Source organism: Taudactylus pleione, unplaced genomic scaffold (assembly GCF_031769625.1).
Source record: "Taudactylus pleione unplaced genomic scaffold, aTauple2 ptg000041l, whole genome shotgun sequence".
NCBI classification, from domain to species: Eukaryota; Metazoa; Chordata; class Amphibia; order Anura; family Myobatrachidae; genus Taudactylus; species Taudactylus pleione.
This window is the reverse complement of record NW_028284443.1, coordinates 34410035-34435852: the sequence shown is the minus strand read 5'-3', so window position 1 is coordinate 34435852 and position 25818 is coordinate 34410035. Positions and strand designations below refer to the sequence as shown.

At 38.6% G+C, this 25818-nt stretch overlaps 1 protein-coding gene across 1 annotated transcript in view; it reads right to left on the bottom strand.

Annotated features, from left to right (window-relative positions):
* FGF14 (fibroblast growth factor 14) overlaps nt 1-25818 on the bottom strand; it is a 248997-nt gene that overhangs the window by 15139 nt on the left and 208040 nt on the right. Inside the window, exon 4 of the mRNA XM_088458111.1 lies at nt 1904-2102. Coding sequence (XP_088314237.1) covers nt 1904-2102 — 199 coding nt within the window. The remainder of the gene's footprint in view (nt 1-1903; nt 2103-25818) is intronic.

Below are 25818 nucleotides of genomic sequence, written 5' to 3'. Positions count from 1 at the left end.
TAGTGATTCATTCCAAACAGCATTATTGATGCTAATACATTAACAAAAAGAGACTGATTTACAGAGGCAGCACTGATGCCATTATAATCAATGTATGAGATGCGGAACTCTGCAACACTCGATGAAGCTAGTCACCCTTATTCATATTTGTATGTTTTGTGTCGTGCGAATGGAAGCCATTCACTAAAGTAAAAAAACAAACAAAAACGAATCCTTATTGGAGAGCTGTCACACAGGGCGTCTTTATCAGGACAGTATACCGGCTCATATTCCACCCCTTTTTAATTATCTTCGCATTCAGCTTTCAGCAATAAGTTCTATGAAATCTAAAATGTAATTAAGTTTTGTCCTTGTTACTTTAACAAATTCTTTTATGTGGCCTAAGAAGTTTCCAAATTATTTTTTTTGTTTAATTGCAGTCTTCACCCATCTTATTTTGTTTCTTTGGCTCTTAAAGAGCAATGGGCTTGGGATCTGGAAGTTTTGAAAACTTTGTAAGATGCCCTTTTCAAAGCCCTTTTGGGATAGTTTGTTTCAAGATTCTTGTCTGTAGTCCTTTGGCCAGAACATTAAATTCTTCAAAGGAAGGGCACTTCCTACTTTCTCTTAAGTACTGTCCTTTGAGTACCCCTTGTTTCAAAGGCTACGGAAGATAACTGTAACATTTTAAGAGGCTGTTGTTCACTGTGAACTTCCTATAAGTCTTAAGGAGCATACACACTAGACGATATGCTTCCTGAGCGATATCGTCTGGCGTGTCCCTGGTAGGGTGTGCTCAATGTTGTTCATGACATTGAGCACACCCGCTGGACGATATCATTAAAGATATCGTTCAGCACCGGGCTCTCTCCCCCATTCCCCAACATGCAGCAACCTGACAATATCGTCAGGTTGGCCTGCACATTTGCCCGATGAACGATAAAGATGAACAACCTGCGGGAACGCGCATCGTTCGACGTTGTCGTTCATTGTTTAGGTAAAAAATGGACGATAAAGTGAACGACTGAACAATAACGATACCGTTATCGTTCAGTCATCCACTTTAATCGCCCAGTGTGTACGCACCTTTAGATCTAATTTCTCTAACTGGGTTATAATGATCTTAGAACTAGAAAATGTATTTGGTCAGTGTGGATTTTGTTAGTAAAGACCAAGCATATTCATATTTAATGTATGATTTTACACAAGTACATGTGATCAGCAAGTCCTGCCCAATTAGATAATATATTTGTGATTATATCATATATTAGTTACAAGTGAATGAAGATTAGCCTTTAACAGTCAAAATCAAGAAAACTTGATGAAAAATCCAGAAGATGGTCATCAATATATATTAACCAGGGTAAGATGTCTGATGTCTGTTTTTTTTTAAAACTCAGAATATCAGTGTATTATATGTCACCAGTACAGGTTTACATAAGTCAGGGCACAAAGGTCAGTACCCATTACAGTTCTCTTGACCTGATGGTACAGTATACAGTAACCTATCTGCAAACCAGGACAAATTTCATAAGAAATATTACCAAAGTATTCTGTCAGAATAGAAATCAAAGTATTCAGAATAAAATGTAATAAATTAGCATACAATGCCATCTTATGTATGGAACACCTTGCTACTTGTTCATAGATATTCAGATGTGCCCTGAGGACCTGTTCAAGAACCTCCATACACATCGAAGGAATAAAAAAACATGCTTGCCTACTGACATTAGCTATTGGAAGTCTGTTGCATTACATTAAAACTTAAGTTTAAAGTTTCATCATATTGCTCGACTATAAAAGTTATCTCCTCCCCTCATATATAGTATAGATGATTACTTTTGTCTGTGAGAAATGGAAGCATGAAAGCAAATTACAGCTAAGGAAATGTAATAAGAGATTAGTGTATGAGTAAGGTACTCACCTTCCAATGGCTTGGGTAGAAAATGCGCTGCTGGTTTTGTTTTCTTGACTCTGTTTCCTTTCATAACTTGTCCTTCTTTATTAAGACCTAAGAACCAGGCCCTACCGGATTCTTGTTGTCTGTATATCATAGATGAATAGATGACATAATAATTCTCAAAAACAGACTCCTTAAACTTGCATTCCAGAGTAAAAAGTTCCTGGGTGAAAAAAATAAATAAAATACATCAATCACCTATCATTGTTTTTATAGTCAAAAATGAAACAAAACATTTAATTAGTTGTTTTGAGTTACAATACTCTTTTCGGATGCACCCGTCACCCAGCAAAAATGTTTTCAAGGTTATTTTGATTACAAAATAACTAAATAATCAATAGTTCCTTAATTAGCTAATTATTTAGAGTGTATGGATGCATGTGTTTTAAAGAACCTTTCTTTTATAATAATTGTATTATAATTATGTATATTATATTTTATTATAAAATTAAGTATTTTGTTATTTTCTTGGTTACTTAACTAGGCCAATCATGCGGAATGATTATAACCAATTTAACAACCACCGATTTATTGTATATTTTTAATATAATCTGAGTAATTGTGTTCTTTGAATTTTATCATTAACTTTGTATTAAAGTGCATTTTAGATTTATATTTAATAGAGTGCATTAGCTAGTTTTTACATTTTTTTAAAAATGTTTTCTCTTTTTATTCTGATTTGATATATTGGAGATTGCGCTGTCTGATTGATGTTTTGGTCTATATTTAGAAACTTCACAGGGTTTATATAGACAGCTGCATACACCAATATCTATTCAGTGCCTGGAGGTTAATGTAAAAAAACAGTCTTTCATTATTTTCTTGTTGCTCGGCCATATGGCGGCACTAATCATTGCAGACTACGGTATGTATGATATTTCATTTTGCTACAACAAGGTAAAATAGAAGTATATATTCATGAATGCAAACAATTAAAACAGTAATTGTCCAACTTCTATAATATGGAGGACTATACATTTTGGACCCACAAAATAGGAACCCAATATAGAATAAAAGGTATTGTTTCATACCCTGGTAAAATATATCACATTTTAATCACCACAAATACATACAATATAAGCTGAATGGTTTGAGTTAGTATGTAATTCCATTTTGGATACAAAGTAGAGTCACCAAGGACAAACATATTTATAGCACATCTCTCCTGAACATACACGTTATACTGTAATCTGTAGATGCAATCAATGTAAAATACCAGGATTACATCGAGCATATTGGAAAGATAATGCATAAAGAACAGTGTACTGTGAATGACAGAGGATATTAAATAAGTAGAGCGTTATCAAGAGGATATACATATAGAAAAAAAAGGATCTTGAAAATAATTTGAGCACATTATATTCTTATATTCATAACCAAATTAGGTTGTTTCCCCCTCAACATGCCTTTGTCACACAATATCCCAGATGTGGACCCAATATCCCAGATGTGGACCCGCACTAGTGATTGGTGTTGCATTCCACAGGGAACTAAGCCTAATACTCACTCGGATCATCACCAGGACCCCCTACAAGAGAGTGAGGTCTTCACTATGGGGAACAAACAGGCAACAGCCCCACGTTTTTCCACTATACATTATGATTGGTGATAGACAGAGGAAAGGTGGATATAAAGTTCAGGTTCAAAAACAGAAACAGGCAGGATAGATGCAAAATGGAATAACACTAGCATTGCACTGCCATTCCTGTTCCCCCTTATACAGTACAAATGATTCCTGAGTACAGGAAGGGGTTCTTTACTGTAAGAGTGGGTAAGATGCACAATTCCTTCCCACATGATGTGGTGATGACAAGCTCACAAACAAACATATAATTACTGGAGAGCATTACTGAAGTCATTTATCTGGTTGTTAGGACCAGGAATTAATTTATTTACCTTGTATAATGCTAAATTAGCACACAAAGGGGGTTGTTCCGACTCCCTCTGGCCCAATGCCATCTGAATTTTTTAAAGGAAGAACATGTGGTTTCTTTTTTCCTTTCATGTTAGTGTTATGATTCATGTTATGTTGTAATATTACAGTATATGGTTCTCTACCTTTGCTTGATCATATCATGTATTGCTCCTTTTATATGTTGCATCTGTGAAAATGTATTCGATTTCTCATCTTGATATCAGTGAATGTTTGTAAATGTTTATATTTTGTGAAAACCCCACTCTATGACACCAAATGACCAGCAGTGTCAATTAGGTGTCCCCATCGACCCCAGTCTTAGACGGGAAGTCTCTGATCCATATCGTCCCCAGCATTCAATATCAGTTTCTCCAGTTAGCGCTGTGATGCAGCCGACACTAACGACTCGGCAGCGCAGATCCCTTCTGTCCTCACAGGTATCTTCTAACTCCTCCCTCCAACTGTCACTCAATTCATCCTTAGTGACAGTTAGTGGGGCAATTGACACTACTCACAGTTGGGGAATTGCTAATTTCTCCAACAGTCCTGAAGCCATGCGCCATTTACAAGACTAGTACGGCTTTATCTGTTTGACTAATATGCTCCTTAGTCCAGCATAACATATATAATAACATTAAACCAATATACAGAGACATAAGGCCGGATTCAGTTAGCCTCAGTATTTAACCGTGGTCTAATTGGTCGGTCAGGGTTATTCAACTGCAGTCCGCGGCAGCCTGCAATAAGCCTGCAGGCTGCACTTAACACAGATTTCTGTTCGAGCCTGAGGGAGCCTCGAACAGAAATCCATGATAAGTGCCCTTATCACTAGTGCTGGAAACCTGTTAACCCATAGCTCCAGGTGCTTATAGCCGCAATTTTACTGTGAGGAAAAGGGGTTGTAATTGAATAGCCTCAGACGTATAGCTAGAGGCTATCACTCTTTTCACACGATAAATAATTGCTGCTAATTAATTCCGGCCCATAGTGACTTAATTGCATATCAATTAAACATACATGATACTAACATATGAGGAAGGGGGGTTACATATGTTTTGTTGGTGATTACTCTAATAAAGGATATATCAAGTCCAGAACTATAATAACCTGCGATTAACGATCACGGGTCCTTATATAGTAAACAGGCTAACCTGGTCGATATCGATATCGACCAGGCATGCCTGCTTGCACAGATTACCGACAATGGTCAACATCGACCATACATGGCCGCGCATCGACCATCGTTTGAGCGTTTGCAGGGGCCAGAAGCTGTCATATTTAAACGATATGATCATTATCGTACAAATCTGAAAGCATGTGTGTACGCACCATTACTGTTCTAATGTAATGTATATATGTGTTCCTTTCGAGAATACTGACATATTTTCATACGTCATAACCACATTGCTTCGTTATACAGTCAGGTGCATAAATATTGGGACATTGACAGAATTTTCATATTTTGGCCTCTATTCACCACCACAATGGCTTTGAAATGAAACAAACAAGATGTGCTTTAACTGAAGACTTTCAGATTTAATTTGAGGGTAATTAAATCCAAATCAGGTGAACGGTGTAGGAATTACAACGGTTTCTATATGTGCCTCCCACTTTTTAAGGGGCCAAAAGTAATGGGACTATCAACTCAAAAGCTATTTCATGGACAGGTGTGGGCTATTCCCTCGTTATTATATTATCAATTAAGCAGGTAAAAGGTCTGGAGTTGATTCTAGGTGACATTTGCATTTGGAATCAGTTGCTGTCGACTCTCAATATGAGATCCAAAGAGCTGTCACTATCAGTGAAGCAAACCATCATTACGCTGAAAAATCAAAACAAACCCATCAGAGAGATAGCAAAAACATTAGTTGTGGCCAAATCAACTATTTGGAACATTCCTAAAAAGAAAGAACACACCGTAGAGCTCAGCAGCACCAAAAGACCCGGAAGACCACGGAAAACAACTGTGGTGGATGACAGAAGAATTATTTCCCTGGTGAAGAAAAACCCCTTCACAACAGTTGGCCAAATCAAGAACACTCTCCAGGAGGTAGGTGTATATGTGTCAAAGTCAACAATCAAGAGAAGACTTCACAAGAGTGAATATAGAGGGTTCACCACAAGATGTAAACCATTGGTGAGCCACAAAAACAGGAAGACCAGATTAGAGTTTGCCAAACAACATCTAAAAAAGCCATTACAGTTCTGGAACAACATCCTATGGGCAGATGAGACAAAGATCAACTTGTACCAGAGTGATGGGAAGAGAAGAGTATGGAGAAGGAAAGGAACTGCTCATGATCCAAAACATACCACCTCATCAGTGAAGCACGGTGGTGGTAGTGTCATGGCGTGGGCATGTATGGCTGCCAATGGAACTGGTTCCCTTGTATTTATTGATGATGTGACTGCTGACAAAAGCAGCAGAATGAATTCTGAAGTGTTTTAGGCAATATTATATGCTCATATTCAGTCAAATGCTTCAGAACTCATTGGACGGCGCTTCACAGTGCAGATGGACAATGACCCGAAGCATACTGCAAAAGCAACCAAAGAGTTATTTTAAGGCTAAAAAGTGGAATGTTATGCAATGGCCAAGTCAATCCCCTGACCTGCATCCGATTGAGCATGCATTTCACTTGATGAAGACAAAACTGAAGGGAAAATGGCCCAAGAACAAGCAGGAACTGAAGACATTTGCAGTAGAGGCCTGGCAGAGCATCACCAGGGATGAAACCCAGCGTCTGGTGATGTCTATGCGTTCCAGACTTCAGGCTGTAATTGCCTGCAAAGGATTTGCAACAAAGTATTAAAAAGTGAAAGTTAGATTTAGGATTGTTTAGTTTGTCCCATTACTTTTGGCCCCTTAAAAAGTGGGAAACACATATAGAAACCGTTGTAATTCCTACACCGTTCACCTGATTTGGATGTAATTACCCTCAAATTAAATCTGAAAGTCTGCAGTTAAAGAACATCTTGTTTGTTTCATTTCAAAGCCATTGTGGTGGTGAATAGAGGCCAAAATATGAAAATTCTGTCAATGTCCCAATATTTATGCACCTGACTGTATGTTTATTGGACTTATTGTCCTCTTTTTTTGTATGGTGTCATGTCTGTCTGCTGTTACAAATAAAGTGATTTAAAAAAGACCAAAAAAACTCAAAACTTTAGTTCCCCTTTTTCTCTGCCACTGCACTATTAAAGTGCTCCATTCTGCGACAACATCACTTCAGCAATGCAATGAACCAATGATATGAGTTTTGACACCCTATCAAATATGATTACTCTACAGAATGATGCTCACTATCTAATACAAAATTAATTCACGTCATCTTGGTGAACATCATATTATTCATCATGGAAATTAGACTGGATGATCTAAACCAAACTGACAGACTCTTCAGCACTCACCACCTTCTTATGTATTTATTAGATACGGACTTTTCAAATTTACTGCAGTTAATTGCCCAGCAACTAGTTATTATCTTCTAAAATTGGTTCATATTATTTGGCCTGTAAACATGAAACAGCTTTAATCAATCAATGTCTTGACAGCAGTGTAATAGCTTTGAAGTTGTGCTCTGTGTTATACTGAGTACTTTTACTTAATGTGTCACATACAAAAAAAATGTCCTTCTCAAACAGCTCAATGAAACCTACATGACAAAACTCACAATAGCGTAATTATTTTCTACCTCTCTTTGAATTATGATACCCTAGAAAATAAGGCATCATACTTTAGGTTGACACGACTTGCGGAGTGAGCTGGATTTAAGTGATGTAAGAAAAGAAATCTGTTGTATTTCTAACAAATTACACACTGCTGTAAACTTTCCCAGCTACAAGTGCTGTGAATTACTGTAGCAGGCGGGGAAGACTCAGACTTAGAAGTCTACCCAAGTGAACTTTACATATTTCGGTGAGTAATTTATTCACTTCTGGAGGATTATTGGGATTTTTTTTTACAGAAAAATAAAATAAAAAATGCACTTAGCCATGGGTTAGTGTAAATGTATTCTATGCTATGTAACTTTTTGTTGTGGATACTTAATATGTGTGTATATATATATTATATATATATATATATAAAATGTCCTAAGGTGGCACTCCCAAAAACATCAACTGAAACGGTGGGTGCCCTCCAAAGATCACAGAGTCATCTGTAATCATAAATATAGCAAACAGGCGGCACTCCCAGCAAAAATGAGAATCAACACAGGAAAGTGATCTGAATCACCACCTGGAAAGTGATTCAGATCACTTTCCTGTGTTGATTCTCATTTTTGCTGGGAGTGCCGCCTGTTTGCTATATATATATATATATATATATATATATATATATATATATATATATATATATATATATAACCCTGGCTGAGTGTCACGGCAAATGTTATATAAATGGTGTGTAGGTTTTGTTTTTTAAATGTATTTCTACTTTTTTTCTCTAATCCCATATTGACAAATGTTTTTTAATTATTTTTATATTTAGTAAGCTAGTGCCATAGCATATTATCCCATGGACTAATAGGGGGGACAGAGTATAGAACCCTCTTTGACTTACTACAGTTCACCTTCCTCTATAGAAAGGCCAGTAAGGACAACATGTACAGTAACAGACACTAAGGTGTTTTAAAACAATCTAAATCAACCTTTAGTAAATTTACACCCTAGGGTCTGATTTAGAGATGCATGTACTGTAGATGCGGTCACAGCTGTGTAATTTGCTGCCGCAGCATCTGCACCTTTATGCTAATTCTGCAGCTGGTTTCATTAAGACTGAGACACCCACATGCAGTGTCTTGCGCCTGTGGAAATCGTTCTCGGTGCCACTAAGAAATGTATATGCTCTGAGACAAGAAATAAATAAAAATAGTAAACATCACATATTTTATAACCATAAATAAAGAATAGTGATAATAACCAGAAATAAAGAATAGTGATAACCAGAAATAAAGAATAGGGAGAATAAACAGAAATAAAGAATAGTGATAACTCTGTGACTAATAAGTAGTCTCCAATGGGTATATTTACTAAAGTGCGGGTTTTTAGAAGTGAAGATGTTGCCCATAGCAACCAATCAGATTCTAGCTATTATCTTCTAGAAGGTGCTAGATAAATGTTAAGTAGAATCTGATTGGTTGCTATGGGCAACATCTCCATTTCTAGTAAATATACCCCTAAATGTGTGGTATTAAAGGGAAAATGTCTGTTAGCCTCATAGTGAAGAAATCACACATTGGAAGTGGGGAGGAAGTGGTGGTTGGGCAGAGGAACTGAGGCCAGTCCCTATGAACCCTGGAAGGACCACAAGAGATAATTGCAGCTGGAAAACAAAAAAGGAATTAGTGAATTTTGTTATTCATGTACGACGGCATTTTCTTTATGGACTTGGCATGTTATACTGTATTGTGTACTTGTAGAGAAGGGGGAAGGGGTCCATCATTTTTCAATGACTGGCTACATGGCACCAGGTTGTTATAAGAATCAGTGACTGAGCCTAGTTTATCAAAGTAACCGAGCAGGCCATCAAAAAGGACCATGGTTCCTTAGTGGTGCCTTACCCTAACCTCCCCCCTTAGTGCCTAACCCTAACCTACACCAGTTGGTGCCTAAACCTAACCCCCCCTTCCCGCACCATAAACCTATCCCTCCCGGGGGGGTGCCTAGCCCTAACCCCCCCTTCCCCTAGTCTAACCCTCCCAGGGGGTGCCTAACCCTAACCCCCCCTTCCCCTAGTCTAACCCTAACCCTCCCAGGGGGTGCCTAACCCTAAGTCCCCCCCGGAGTGCCTAAAGCTAACCCCCCCCCCTAGAGTTAGAACCTAAGACACCCGGCTTAACTTCGTCCGGTATGTCGGGTGTCGGGATTTCATAGTGGGGTTAATGATAGCGCCGGGATTTCGAAACACCTATCTGTAGTCCCATGTCAAGCTATCAGTGTCGGGTATCCTGACTACATCCCCTTTAGACATGGGTGCTAGGGTTACATTAGAAAGAAGAGCAGCTATGAAGATAGCAATTGTAGGGCAGTCCACCAGATGTGAAGGTAAGAGCCTAAATTACACCCTCTTGTGTTGATAAGAGACAAATACCACCTAGAATCAATCTGATAGGAGTTTTATTTGATGGGCTTTTTTTGATGGGATCAGACAGGTGACCATGAAGGGAATGTGAGAGAGATAAGAGTAAAAACAAACCAACACAATAATATATGAGTAATTAAATCAATGGGCAATAATATGAGGTTATATATAAATGTTAGTATTGCCAGTAGATTCTAGCCAAGTGATTTAAGTTATTTTAGTCCAATCTCACATTGGGAATAATATGCTACTGTAATGTAAGAGTCATCCATAATATTTCTGAAGCAGTTTACTGCGAAAAGTTTCAAGTGTTAGTTATTTTTATTTGATTAACTGTGTTGTGTTGTTTGTAGACAAGGCTAAGACATCTGAGTAATACTTGGAAATTAATTATCCTAGTTTTATAAGAAATATGAAACGCAAAACTGCTTGTCAGGAAGTAGTTCATGATTGTTGCATAAAAATAATATTTCCTAACGTGCTCTATGGTAAATATCACATGAAATCTTCTTCATACACTGTCTAGTTACAGTAGCTCATGGAAATATATCTGAGAAGACCAGTTAATAAAAAAAAATATATGAAAATAAAACGAAGAGTCAGTGATCCTAGTATTTATATTTTGCTGATTGTCCCTCTCTATCTGATCATAGAGAGTAGAGCTACATATCCTGATACTTCTAGGGCTGGCTATCAAATGGAATGTTCAGATCTTACTTACAGTAGATTAATTTCACATGAACATGGTAAATGCTGGTTATCAGTATCACTATATCAACATCCCAATCAGTCACACTTTAATACGGTTTCCTGTCAATTCAGAGTCTCAGTCCATTGCAGCTATAAAAAAACAAGTAGCTTTTAATATCCAGGAGATGGCAAAAGCAATCACGCTTTGTGGTGGATAAATAACAGCAGCAACAGAAGCAGAGTGTCAAAGTAATGAGCCTATAATGGCCTGGCTTCTGAGCGGATGTGCCCTCTTTATGTGATACTCTCCTTTCCAAATCACGTTTTCTGAGGATTTATTTATATATCACTGATCCATCACAATATTGCTTTTCAGAATATGCTATTAAAATGACACTAGATATAAGAAATATGTTGTGTAAGATTGTCTGTTTATGATATACAGTGTCACAGATCTAATATACATTGGAAAATATAGTGTCAAAGTCAAACGACGTTACTTGGTGCTGCGTTGACAACGTGACACTGATGGCTACAGCTGGGTGGAGTTTGACTGATGAACTGATTATAGCAACAATGGAAAATGCTTTCAGAATTGGGACAATAATGTAACACAAAGAAGAACATACAACAAAGACAAATGTAGCTTTGTGGAAAATATTAATAAATTGTCTTTATTACAAATACATAGAGTGGCAAAATGTTAGCCTAGCTAGGCAGGGAACTACACCTTTTGTTATTTGCATTCTATATATTTTAGTCTTGTCCCCAATGGCACACATATTGAACTACATTAACATTATCTACAACAGATAAGTGGTTCGGTTTTGGCTCGGATCTTCCAGTCAAGTTCTAATCTCAGAGCGAGGCAAAACGTCATCTGTCACGGAAATCTGTGACATTTTGCTTTATTCTGAACCGCTCATCTCTACTTTCTACACTCTCAAGAGTTTGGCCATTACCATGGGTGACACTATTAATCTTCACTGCCCAGCTTTCGTTGGTGCACATAAAGTGGATACAGGAGGCAACTGGATTTTAGGATGCTGTTCAGTGTGACTGAGGCTCTCTGTTACAATAAAGTAGCTCACTGACTTGCTCTGTGCGCACCTCAGCACAGAAAGCACTATCCCAACAGAATATAGAATGATGTTAAATACCAGGATGAATAACTCTTAGGGAAAGCACAGTCTTTATCAACTATAGTGGCAACATGACTATCCCTTTCTGCTGGCACTTTTAGTAGCACTGTAACCAAGGGTGAAATTGGAAATATACTGTATAACAACTGGGCAAACGGCTTGTGCTTCCTGTAATCAGCAATCAAATAAGCATAAACTGTCAAGGTGACTGTGATCTGTAAATGCTGCTCTGAATATTATAGCCCTGCAAAATGTCCCTCTTGTAGGTAGATGCTTGCCTTAAGGTGGGTACACACCTGACAGATATCTGCAGATCGAGTGAAGCTGCCTAAAGCTGCCTAATGGTAGCGCCTGCCCTGGCTGCAGAGGATCCAGGAAGACTGCTGCAGTCTCTCTTTGCCTACTGTATGGGGAGGGGGAGCAATCACCCCCACCCTCGATCGGCCCTTGGCTGAGGGACGTGTGGAATATTTTTTTTATTTTTTTTTTAAGGGGACATGGCCATGCCTCCATAGTTTGGCCATGCCCCTGCAGTACTCAGGCCCTTCCCTGCTCTCTACGGTCCTTTTGGCAGGGGGGGAATGTCACAGCGAGGACCAACAGCTACTTTCCCTTACCCCAAGCATACTGCATTTTAAAGTTGCAAGCGCAGACAGGAGTCAGCACCTTAACCACCCAGGCTGCACGTTTAGCTCCAGGTTCAGCCTAGGTATTTTGGGCCCTTGAGAGGTCCAATATGCGCTACACTGGGGCCTGAGGTAGCTCATGTAAACGCTGCACGAAATACATCTATCATAAAGAATAAAGATAAAATAACATTCTCCTGTTCATTTTTTAGGCTGGTGGAGTGTTTCATTTGAACCATACACTCATTATAAATTCAGCTTCCCTTTAGTTTTTTTAACTCTCTGATTGATGAATAGATATTTTTAGACACTCAAATTGTTTTGTCTAATCAAATGGGAAAGAATTAATCATATGATGTATTCATAATTACTTGCAACACCTCAATGCACCATCAAAAGGAAATTAGTTTCCATGTTAAGAAGCAATCTGAGATTCTTAGAATATTTCTGTAAAGTTACATTTTAAATACTCTCCCCTACATGAAGGTATCTGTAAATCTCAAATTGGAATGAAGGGTTACCTTATAGATCAGAATGAATTACTGCAGTTTCCCAATTCAGCACTTTACTATCTTAGATAGATGGATAAATAGATTGAATTGTAAACGTTTGGGCAGAAGAATCATTGTTGTGCATTGCAAGATCACCATCACCATTAGTTTGCCTAGGCTCCCGCCTAAGGTGCTGAGGGACCCAGATTACCCTTACACATTTATATGCTTTGTTTTATTTGTGAAACAGGGAACGGAAGGGGGCCCTAACTAATATGGTGATGACAGCAGGACTGCAAAGGAACATCGCTCAGCTGTCCCACGTAAGTTTTTATGTTAAATACAGGAGACCCAAAAAGATTTCCCATCATCACTTTAAGCGGCGTTAGGATATAATTTTTTTTGTCCTATAAAAATACTTTTGATCACAGGCCAGCAGGGCATGTTGGGATTTGTAGTCCCTCTATACCTAAAAAGTCACAGGTTGCTTATGCTGTATTTAAATAATGAAATGGATCTATTGCAGTCTGAAACTAGTATAGAATTTGTAACTTGCTAAAGTGTATTTCTCAAGCTGAAATCACTGAACAAAGAAGAATAGCTTGAGCAGCCTTTTAGTGTCTTATTTTAATATAACCTGTTAGTCATACTGAATATTACTATTTCCCATCAGCAGCAATAATCGGCAGCCGTGGATGACGATGGCAGCCGTGTATTATAAGCACTAAGAGAGGGGTATTCAATATGGGAGCGAAAAGTCCGTACTGGACTTTTCGCTCCACATCGGAGATTTTTCAGGGATATAGTATCGGGTGTGCGCCCGCTCTATCCCCGTATTCAATATAAAATCTACGAAAACGGGACCTGGCAAAGTGGGATTTGCGATAAACTACAACATTTTCCTTGAAAAGATTGTAGGACCCCCCTAAAGTTGTAAAAACATGGGGGATCACTATCACTATGGGTACCCCCATTTTAGCCTGCAAATGAAAGTCAGGGATTTAAATAGCCGCAGCAGGTGTTTTTTTCCCGATATTGAAGAAGTGTTTCAGAAGAGCACTTAGGTTATTTGTTTCATTTTTTTAAGTGGTCCCATCAAATTTGGGGTACATGAAAATGGGTACTAGCATATTTTTATGTCCCTAAAATAAGTTTTTAAAAATTCTGCAACTATGCACCTGCCGCTAATAGCCTATTCTAGAAAACACCTGCCGCATACTTGCAGAATAGCCCTGAACCTATTTCCCTATTTTTAAACACTTTTTTCCCACTTTTTTTTTCACCCCAATTTTTAAATACATTTTTTGGGATGTCCCTATTTTTTTTTTTACATTTTTTTTGACACAGTTCTTTTTAAAATGTCATTCCCAGGTTTAGGGGTGCAGGCTTAAAAAAAAATAGCCTGCACCCCTAAACCCCAATTCTGCACTTTTTTTCGCCACCTATTCAGTGGTGAAAAGTTATCCCCGTTTTTTTTCAAAGACTTTTCGAACCTGCGAAAAGTCTTTGAAATTGAATACAGTGTAAAACTAAAACCTGCAATAATGACGTCATAGGTGCGATATTAACGCAAAAACTGAGTTTGCGCTCCTTATTGAATTCCCCTATTAGTGTATTAGAACACCAAGTGTAATTTATGTAACAGTTATACAACAGTTGAACAAACGTTGAACAACATCTAAGACCAGGTAATTACAATATCATTACTTAACATAACAGTAGTTTGTGTTTTGTATATTATCAAATGTTTTGAGAAAAAACAATGTATCAAAAACTTCTCTTAATAATCTCACTTCATGGAATCATCTCTAAGACTACTACATACTTTACTCTCCCTGCAGCTCATCCTTCTGTACATATTGCTGCCTCATTAATCTACTCTCCTCTTACAAAAACACATGAGCTTTTAACTTATCTATATACACTGACAATAACATCCACAACCTGTCGGCATAAAAAACTTTCAGACAAATCCCACAACTATATTTATATTTTTCTCCTTCTGCTTCTATTAGCTGGTGACATATCACCAAATCCAGGGCCAATCAACATGCCACACCCACAACGAACTATAAATTCAGCTAACCTCATAAACATTGCGTGCCTCCCTATACCCTCCAAGTCACTAAAATGTGCCTTATGGAACGCACGCTCTGTCTGCAATAAGCTAACATCCATCCATGACCTCTTTATTTCAACTAACCTCAACCTTCTGGCAATTAGAGAAACATGGCTCACACAATCAGACACTGTCTCCCCTGCTGCACTTTCACATGGTGACCTACACTTCTCACACACCTCCAGGCCTGGTAATTGTAAAGGAGGTGGGGTAGGAATATTACTCTCCCAATCTTTCACATACACAGTTCTCCCACAGGTACCTTCACTCACATTTACATCTTTTGAAGTACATTCTATCAGGACTTTCACCCCTTTCTCTCTACGAGTTGCTGCTCTCTATCACCCACCTGGGCCACCCCAACAATTTCTGGAAAATTTTTCTGCCTGGCTCCCTCACTTCCTATCCTCAGACATCTCCACCATCATTATGGGTGACTGCAATATCCCCATTAACTGTCCACAATCGCCTCATGCCTCCAGACTACTCTCTATAACCTCCTCTCTTGGCTTCTCCCAATGGACTGACTCCTCCACTCATCAGGAGGGCCACTGCCTTGATCTTATATTTAGCAGGCTATGCTCAGTTTCTGATTTCACTAATGCTCCTCTCCCTCTCTCAGATCACAACCTTATCACCTGCACACTCTCCTTCATTACATCAACCTCAATGTCATTGAAATCACCCAAGCCTCCTAAAACCCGTAGAAATATTAATGCTATTAACTATCAACAACTATCTACCTCTCTACAACGACTCTCACCAATTTCTGTATTCACCTCCTGAGACTGCTGCATCACACCTAAACCAGATTCTAGAAAAAGCCCTCGATAAAGTAGCTCCAGTTACTCATCACACACCACATAGACTTAGACGTCAACCGTGGCATTCTAACTTAACAAGGCATCTACAAAAACTCTCACGTAAAGTAGAACGTCAGTGGCGAAAATCTCGTACTCCATGTGACTTCCTCACATATAAGACTATCTACAACTCTTGTGCTGCTCTGGACGCTGCCAAACAAACATATTTCCAATCTCTTATCTCTGCTCAAGCCTCTAACCCCAAGCGACTTTTTAATACATTTAAACTGCTTCTTACCCATCCCTCACCCAACCCACCTGCTACTATCAGTGCGCATGATCTTGCTTCCTATTTTGTGGACAAGATTGATAAGATCCAAAATGAAATGGTATGCTCATCCTCAACTAGTGACCTGCTCAATTCCCTACCTGAAACCCTCTGGCTCATTCTCTTCCTTTGACCTCACAAATGAAGATGAAGTATCTACACTCTTCTCATCCTCCTACTCTGTTACCACTCCTCTAGATCATATACCCTCACAAATCAGTAAAGCTCTGTCACCTGTGCTTATCCCAACCCTAACTAAAATCTGCAATCTGTCTCTCGCTACTGGCATCTTTCCATCACTGTTCAAGCATGCAGTGATTACTCTCATTCTGAAAAAACAAAATTCTGACCCCAACACTCTCTCAAATTACTGTCCTATCTCCCAGCTCCCATGCCTCTCCAAGCTGCTTGAGAGACTGTCTACACCCGCCTCACACACTTTCTAAACTCACACAACTTATTGGACCCACTTCAGTCTGGCTTTCGTTCCCAACACTCCACAGAGACAGCACTGATTAAGGTAGTAAATGATCTGGTCACTGCCAAGGATAAAGGCCATTACTCACTCCTAATTCTTCTAGATCTCTCTGCTGCTTTTGACACTGTTGACCACTCTCTCCTCATACAAACACTTCAATTCCTAGGTCTTAAGGACACAGCTCTTTCATGGTTCTCTACCTACCTATCTGATCGCTCTTTTACTGTTCATTTTTCTGGCTCTGCCTCCTCTTCGCTACCTCTATCAGTTGGAGTACCGCAAGGCTCTGTCTTAGGTCCTTTGTTATTCTCAATATATACCACCTCTCTTGGCAAACTAATCCGCTCTTTTGTATTTCAGACCATTTGTATGCAGATGATACTCAAATCTACCTATCCTCCCCAGATTTATCACCATCTGTATTGGTCCATGTCACTGAATGTCTTTCTTCCATTTCATCTTGGATGTCATCTCACCACCTGAAACTTATTATTTCTAAAACAGAATTAATTATATTTCCACCAGCCAAGAACAGTTACCAACCTGATCTCTCGATTACGGTTGATAACTCGACAATCCATCCTTCTCCACAAGCTCGCTGCCTTGGTGCCATCCTTGACTCTGAACTGTCTTTTGTTCCCCACATTCAATCTGTCTCAAAATCATGTTACATACATCTAAAAAACATATCCAAAATTCGACCATATCTCACACAAGACACTGCAAAAACTCTGATCCATGCACGCATTATTTCCCGCATTGACTATTGCAATAGTCTTCCCAAAAACAGGCTATCGCCATTGCAATCCATTATTAAAGCAGCTGCAAGGCTTATCTTCCTTGCCAAACGTTCATCGTCTGCTGCCCCGTTCTGTCAGTCCCCTCCATTGGTTGCCGGTCTTCTACCGTATTCAATACAAAATACTTTTACTTACACATAAGGCCATTAACCAAACCACACCAACATACATCTCTTCACTCATCTCAAAATATCTCCCAACCCAACCTCTCCGCTAAGCACAAGATCTGCGTCTCTCATCCCCGCGTATTACTTGCTCCCATTCACGGTTACAGGACTTTCTTCGGGCAGCACTCACTCTATGGAATGCCTTACCACGCACAATAAGACTTACATCTAGTGTACAATCCTTCAAGCGTTCCCTGAAAACTCACCTCTTCAGGCAAGCTTATCAGATTCCAGAACCGCCCACATAACCTTCATAGCTTCCATGTCTAATTACATCCCCTATCACAATCCACACATAACCTCACACACTGTCTTTCTTTCACAACCTCCTGACATTTGTCTGACATTCCTGTGTGACTGGATCATGCAGCCCACCAAGAAACTCTGTAGTCTGGCTGGACCAAATTGCAATATATAGCACCTATCCTTGTATATCAATGCCTATTTCCTTATAGATTGTAAGCTTGCGAGCAGGGCCTTCCTACCTATATATCTGTCTGTTATTACCCTGTTTTGTTCTATCAATGTTTCCAATTGTAAAGCGCAACGGAATATGCTGCGCTATATAAGAAACTGTTAATAAATAAATAAAAATAAATTAATAATTGTAAACGTGACTGCACATGAATCCATATCTGCATTTGTTGGATATTTTGTTCTTATTCGATTTCTATTTGACTTCCGAGGAATATTTAGTTAGTGACCCTTAATAGAGAGTTTCTATTTTTAGTACAGCTTAAAGGAGTTCTTTACTATACAGTGCCCATCCGGTCTATGTTTGCCTCATAATGTAGTGTCATCCCAGCTCAGAGAGCTCTCCTACATAGACCTACAGTAAATATAGCAGTCTCTGAGCTCGCTAAAGGGGTTATGTCATCCTTTCTGTAGTCAACAAACAGCGGTAATCTAAGTTTACCGTTGTTTGTCACGGCATCAATCTCACCCTCTTTAGATGGCGAGAGTGATGCGGTCCGCATTAATAGTAATGGGGACCCGGCACTATCTTTTCAGCTTCAACAAAGTCTTCCAAGCACTTCCAGGTCCCCGTCGGGTGACTGTGTCATGCACATGTGCAGATGTACCGCCGCGCATGTGCATTACACAGTAGCCCATCACATGCAGCTTTAGGCTCCCAGCAGCTGAGCTGAGGACCTCGCTGATGAGGAGGACTTCTTCGGACCTCGACGGAGGGGGAAGTAGCGATAAATACCAGTGACATTTTTGTTTTTTATCACTGTGATACTAAACGAAAAATGCTTCGTTAATAAATGGGGCCCTCTGTACTTAAGATTTCTCACAGTCTCAGGGTGGTGCTATTGCACCTGATTTACCAGTGCATGATACATGACATTTTTCAGTATTAATCAATATTTAAAAATAAAATGGAATTGGATGGTTTTTATTTTTGTCTCTTAACATTTTGTTTACTAAGCAGGATTTTCAAGGCCAGGGATATTACCTACTCAAAGCAACTCTAAGTAAGTTAAGTGATGAATGTGTAAAATGAGTTTTGTTACAAAACTCTACATATAATCATTGATGGATGCTGTCTGTTTGCAATGCACACTATTGAGCACAGTTCCATTGTTTGTCTTCTGTTCCCTGTAATCCCTTTATCACTTTGCAGAGCACTTCTGTCCATTCAATTCATGTGTGATAATCCTATCACAATACAATAACTTGGCCTAAATTTAAAAGATTGGAGTCTTGGTCAAGATTGCATTGATCGAAAATAAACAAGAAAGCGAAGTTTGTGAACAGTTTAAAAATAGGGATAATATAAAACAGTGTTTAGCATATATACTCATCTGTACTACTCCCAAGTAAGCAAAGAACGTGTTTGATGTTACAGTTCCTTAACAGAAATGAATAGTGTGATGTACTTTTCATGTACGCATAACATACAAACAAATACAATGCATTAATAATTTAGGGCATTTTTTTTTGTTCTAAAAAGAACTTGCAACTTACTACAGTTATATGTCTAATAAATAAGTGCTAGTAGTTACATTTGTTGTTACCACCTATTTCCCCAAGTAGTACTACATGTACTTTTAAATATGCATTTTCTATTAATGTCCCCTATTACTTTATTACATTGAGAAATGTATTCCAATTTTGCAACAACAAGCTTTTCTTCTAGACCAGTAGTTCCCAAACTTTTTTTAAATCATGGCGCCCTAGTGTATCAGTAATCAGCATTGTTTTCACAGCACCCCTAAGCCAAAAGTTTGTTATTGAGAAGTTCAGAAAAAAATGTAGTGAAGTAGTAAAGTGAAGTAAATTGTGCTTATATGTCATCCTTAGGTACAGTTATGTGGTTGTGGACAGGTTTGTGCTTCTGTTTTGTCTACATATTTACATTATATTGACCATAAATAATTTGACTTGGTGCTGGATCACTAACTTGAGGCACCCTAGAGTGCCACGGTGCACAGTTTGGGGAACCACTGTTCTAGACATTTTCCCTGTGCATGTGAAAGGTGTTGCCAGATATTTGACTACAGTACATATCGATATAGGTCCTTAGGGCATATTGCGAGTAATGTTGATCACTTTGACATTAGGTAAATCTACCTCACTCAGAGGGCAGGTAATCTGCATGCCTTTTCATGTACTGTTAAGCAGCGTACACTTTTGGCGATTAGGAAAGACAGTACGATTACGACATCGTAATCGTACCATCGTTCCCCATCCCCTGTAGTGCCTACACTGAACGATTAGTCGTTCAGTGTAGGCACCCTCCCTCATCCCTGAACATGGCCAATCTATCATTATCGGCAGATTGACCAGCATGTTCAGGCGATGATAGATGTCAGAACGACCAGTGGGAGCACGCATCGCTGGTAATTTCTGATATTATAGTACATGATTTGTGCACGATTAATGAGCGATTGAACGATTATGATATCGTGATCGTTCAATCGCTCATTAATATCGTGAAGTATGTATGCTGCTTAACTATTCTATCCACACAAATAAATAGGAAGTGTCATTACCCCCAGGAAACCCCTGAGGTGTTCCTGTGTAATTTGATTAGTATGCACATTCAATATGCTCCGTTGAGCAGGATACTGTTATTACCTGTGCAGACCAGGTGCCCCAGGTAGAAGAGATTGGTAAACATATAGACACTGTCTAATGCTGGGTACACACAATGCGATATGTCGTTAATGCAACTAACAAACGACAAATCGCATAGTGCATCTGCGGATGTGTAGAGATGATATGTCGTTCACAGACATATCAGAACAGCCCTGCAGCACAGCCAAGGCCCGATACATCTTGCAGATATATTGGTACATTTTCCGCCTTTTGAGAAGGCAGACAAGTGCGGAGTTACAGAGGAACCACATTTGGCATGTCTGCAATATAGTGCGATTACCATTTCCACCATCTCGCCCTAAGAGTTTGGGCTACACCTGTCATCAGTAACAGCTCTAAGATCGTTGCTGCGGTCAACTTACAGCAGTTATTTATTCAGCATTGACCCATAGTCAAGAGCACCTCCTATGATCTTTGGTTACAGAGTACAATGTACGTGAACAGGAGCAGCGGTCCCATTGCACTGCCTCTGTGCAGCGATTTTGAGAACTGAACTGGAAATCCTACTATAGTGATGAGGTACAACTGATGAGCCTGATTATCTTGGGTGGCACTACCATACCCCTCACAGCATTACACCTGTGGTCCGATTACAGCAGGACTCAACCTGGTCAGTGAGAAGATCGTTAGTAGTCTCTGGAATATGGGTGAGAATACACCTCTCCATCTATATCCTCACTGCAATTCTAAACCCTCTTGGGGCACTTATTACCTTTGGAATTATTGGCACATCTAATAAATGGCGCCTAATTAGTTACCGGTGGATACATTCTATCAGCTGGCCTATTACTTCAAGCCAAATTACATGGGCTATTACACTCTATCAATTTGTGGCATTTTACAGTAACTTTGTATCTCCTAGCTCATTCTAATATCTGTTATTTTATTATCTATGTTTCTAATTTTATATTTAATTGTTTGTCTTCATTAAACCACTGTGGATGTGTATGATACTTGTGGGGCCAAATGTAATAGGATGAGAGTTTAGAAAAAGTGTTAGTTTAGTATTAAACTCTCACATTGGTCGAGTTTTATCTTCAAAATGGGAAAACATCTCGATGAGATTTTAAATTGTGAGAGTTTTTTTGAGTCTGAAAAACATTTAAGTTTGCTCTGCTGCTTTGTTCTCGGACTCTATTACATTGGCCGAGTTTAAAAAGTGTGAGAAAACTCTCACATTATCTAAACTCTCACCCTATTACATGGTCTCGCTATTGTATGCAGCACCACCCGATTTTCTTTGCATATTGGAACATCTGCTTGTGTGTACGGATGACCTGCCGTACACTGGTCGCAGGAACTGCCGACACTGACATCACAACTGGACAGGCAGATTTAAGTCACAATAGACAGCAAATAATCCAGGTGCCAGCAGGGTTGTATGTGACCAAAAAAACTCTTCTGCTGATGGTATTAGCTGCACACCCACAGAGAGGTTTTGCCTACCCTCTCACACAGAGCAATATATAAAGGAAAAAAATAGCAGGCGGCGCTTGTTCACACTCGGCAGTAAGATATTCAATTAGCACTTTCATTTGCACTTAATGCATTAAATATTTACAATAAAACAAATCTTATAAAACTCCCGGGAGTGTGGTCACAATTATAAATAACACAAAAATATAAATAATCAACACAATTTTCAAAAATGAGCATACAGTAGATAAGTAAATTAATATAATAGTAGCTGGTGGTTAGCATAATATATTCAAAACAACTAGAAATGTCAGAACTTGCTGTCCCATAGAGCCTATTGCACTGCACTAGCACTTTTACTCGCACTGTCAGTCAATTGTATCCACACGATAAGAATGAATAACCTTGTATCCAGTGGTGGAGACTGAATGGCAAGTATGTAGCAATGTGTCACGGCTTGAATTTAAAGGCACAACATGCCACCCTGAGCCCAGGGCTCTCACCAGTACTCTAAGCAGGTGGAGTTACAGAGCAGGTGTCCAGCAAGTTAGTTTAGCCGGCAAATAACTGAAATGTCGCTCCAGTTGTGGCACACCAATACTCCACAGATGTCTCCCGCTGGGGTTACGTGCTTAAGCTCCACAGCTCTTTGCACACGGAGTTGCTGGCAATGGAATTTGCAGTTCACAAGTGAGCTCAGCCATCAGTATCAGATCCTCCATTTCCTCGACACGTTCCCCACACCAGTTGGCTTTTTTCATCTTCTTGAAAAAGCCGTGAGTACTGGTGAGAGCCTCTGGCTCTATAAGCTCTATGGGACAGCAAGTTCTGACATTTCTAGTCATTTTGAACGGGTGTGGTATAAGAGATAGACAGTAATTAAATAGACAATGTCTAAGTAGACACCAGATGTTAGACAGTCAATAGTTAGACAGGGACAAAAGGTCAACAGGGACAAAAGTTAGACACACTAAAGTTCAACATGTAAGAAGGTCGACAGGTACAAAAGGTCGACAGGGTCAAAAGTTCAACATGAAAAAGGGTCGACACAAAAAAGCTTGCATACTGATTACTGTGAGAAGTGAAGCACAAGCCAAGCACAGCTGGAACAAGTATTAAGCAGTCTGGTCACCAGGTGTGAATGCACTATAAGCACTATAAAAAAAAGAGATCAAATCCTCACCATATTTTGTCTGATTTGGATGTAAAATTAATAATTCTATAGCAGCTAGAAGCTTCCAAAATCATGGGAAAATATCTGAAGTCATATTGCAGGTTAGGTGCAATTTTGGAATCACTAGGATGCATGAAGTCTGAGAAATTAGGTATCTAACCAACAGTTATGTTGTATTTGTCATATTATATCTTCAATAATGCAAATTATTATGAACATAACATATTTTATGAAGTAGGAGAAATTATGTACAGTTATTTGCATTGAGATCAAAAGTTATGTGGGCAGAACTAAAATGTTTTGGGGACTTAAGGCCCTTTATATCTACAATGGGTGGTGTTTGTGGTAGTAAAGAGAGATGTATAGTATAATGGCAACAGTGTTAGAATATTCCTTGTGAGTATTATATTCAGCTCTGCCCTCACTGCATCAGGACTTGGGGATTTGTGCAATCGAATTCCTGACACTAGTGTGATACAGTCAAGGTGAATCAAATTACTCCTTCTGGCCAAGGATATCTATTGAGGGTCCCTGACAGACTAGTTAAATAATCTTTCCATTGTCATGGACATTATGCCTGCATTGTCCCTTCCACCTAAACCCAGTATTATTAATACATGGAACCTGGTTAATAAATAAAATGGAAAATGCACAAGGATGCAGTGAATATCTCAGGACTCCATTAGATGTAATCAGTCATTGTAATAACATTTTCCCATAACATAATGAAAAGAGCTAACTCGTATGCACATATTCACCAAAATAAGCCAGACCCAGATTTTCAATGAAAAAGAAAAAAAAAATACATAAAACAATCAAAGCCAACTAATTGTTGGTGCAATGTTGGATCTATAAACATACTATACCGTAAAAGCACAATATGTATTGAATAAATAAGAATCTATATTCAAAATGATGCACAAGGAATTAAAAATAAATGGGTTGAAGTAAGTGCCATTAGCACTACATGCTAATACAAACAACAATTAACTTAATATAGATACAAATAATAAAAAGCTATAATATAAGCAATAACTTGGTGGGAAGAACAGTTTTCACTCTGCTAAAAGCAACTGTATTGATGGCCATATGAAGATCTAATTAAACAAATACACGGATGTTATCACTGCTGTTAGGACCATAAAAGTCTCAAATAAATGGTGGTGTAATCTAATCTTAATTCAGGAAAATATGTTTATTAGAATAATAAAAAAAAGTCCACTCTAATAATGTTCATAGAACAGATGTATTCAATTCAATACAACGGTAATGCACAATCATCCACTCTTATAAGAAACACGATAGTTGGATCTAGCAGATAACAGTGTCTGTGCTATTCAGTTGGGACAATGTACGAGTAAAACACCATGATAGCCATTCACTTCTAGATGAGCATCAGAGATACTGTACTATACCAAAATGAAGAATATTTCTTATTGTGACATATCAGCAGCTAATTCAATACCTATAGGAAGGGGGGTTGTGCGCAAAATGTGGCAGATGGGACCAAAATGTCATAGCAGTATTATTAATATTACATAGCATACCGTTTGGTACGCCATATTACATTGCTCTGCGATGGTGGAACTCATACATCCAGTTTATAGGGAGAGAATTTATTTCTGTTTTTCATTCATACTGTCAGAGTTTCCGATTTGGCTCAATAATTATTACTGAATCTGCCTTTATAAATAATGGTGACAACATAATTAAGGAACAGAAACACCTTTTCAAGTGCATGGCTCACACAAAGGGATCTGTGAGTGGAAAGTTGGAAAAATACACAGATGGAGGCGCTGTGATGAGAAGTGGTAAACAGGAAACATACGCATTGCTAATTAGCATCACCAAAATAGACACGTTCAGAGAGAGGAAGGTACAAAAGATGTTACTATATGTGTCATATTTGTCGCACAAGCCTTTAGAAAACTGTCTCTATGTTTTTTAATGATTACTGTATATTCCGCACTTACAATTCATATAAGGAAGAATACACAGCAGTAATCTGGAATGTTACCTTTAGAGGACCACTAAATGAATCATACACCAGATATCTAATATAAATGAGCTAGAAGTAACACTTGCAAGTTTATATGCACAAAGTTTAATCAGAACTGAAGATATTGGAGATAAAGTTGGGGAGATATGTTTTTCCTGCAGACATCACAGCTCCTGTTAGTTAGTCAGGCCAATTATGTTGTTCGGGTTAAACACCAAACGCAATGGTCTTTTTCTATTTCAGCTCCATGTGTTTTTGATTATCTTGCTCTATACAGTACAGTAAATGTATCATCTCACAGAAACACATATGTATATTGATGACTGTATACTGTAGGTAAGCAATAGAGTATACAGATCAAACATCAGTGCACAAATGTAGAATAAAATCTAGGTTTTACAATGTGCCATAGTATATACAATACAACACCAATATATAAACACACATCATTTGTGAGTGTAGTAAACTATTGGTTGCTGTGATCAGAATGGGACAAGATAAACACTACAGTATGAGTCTTATGTAGAATTAGAGCACAATC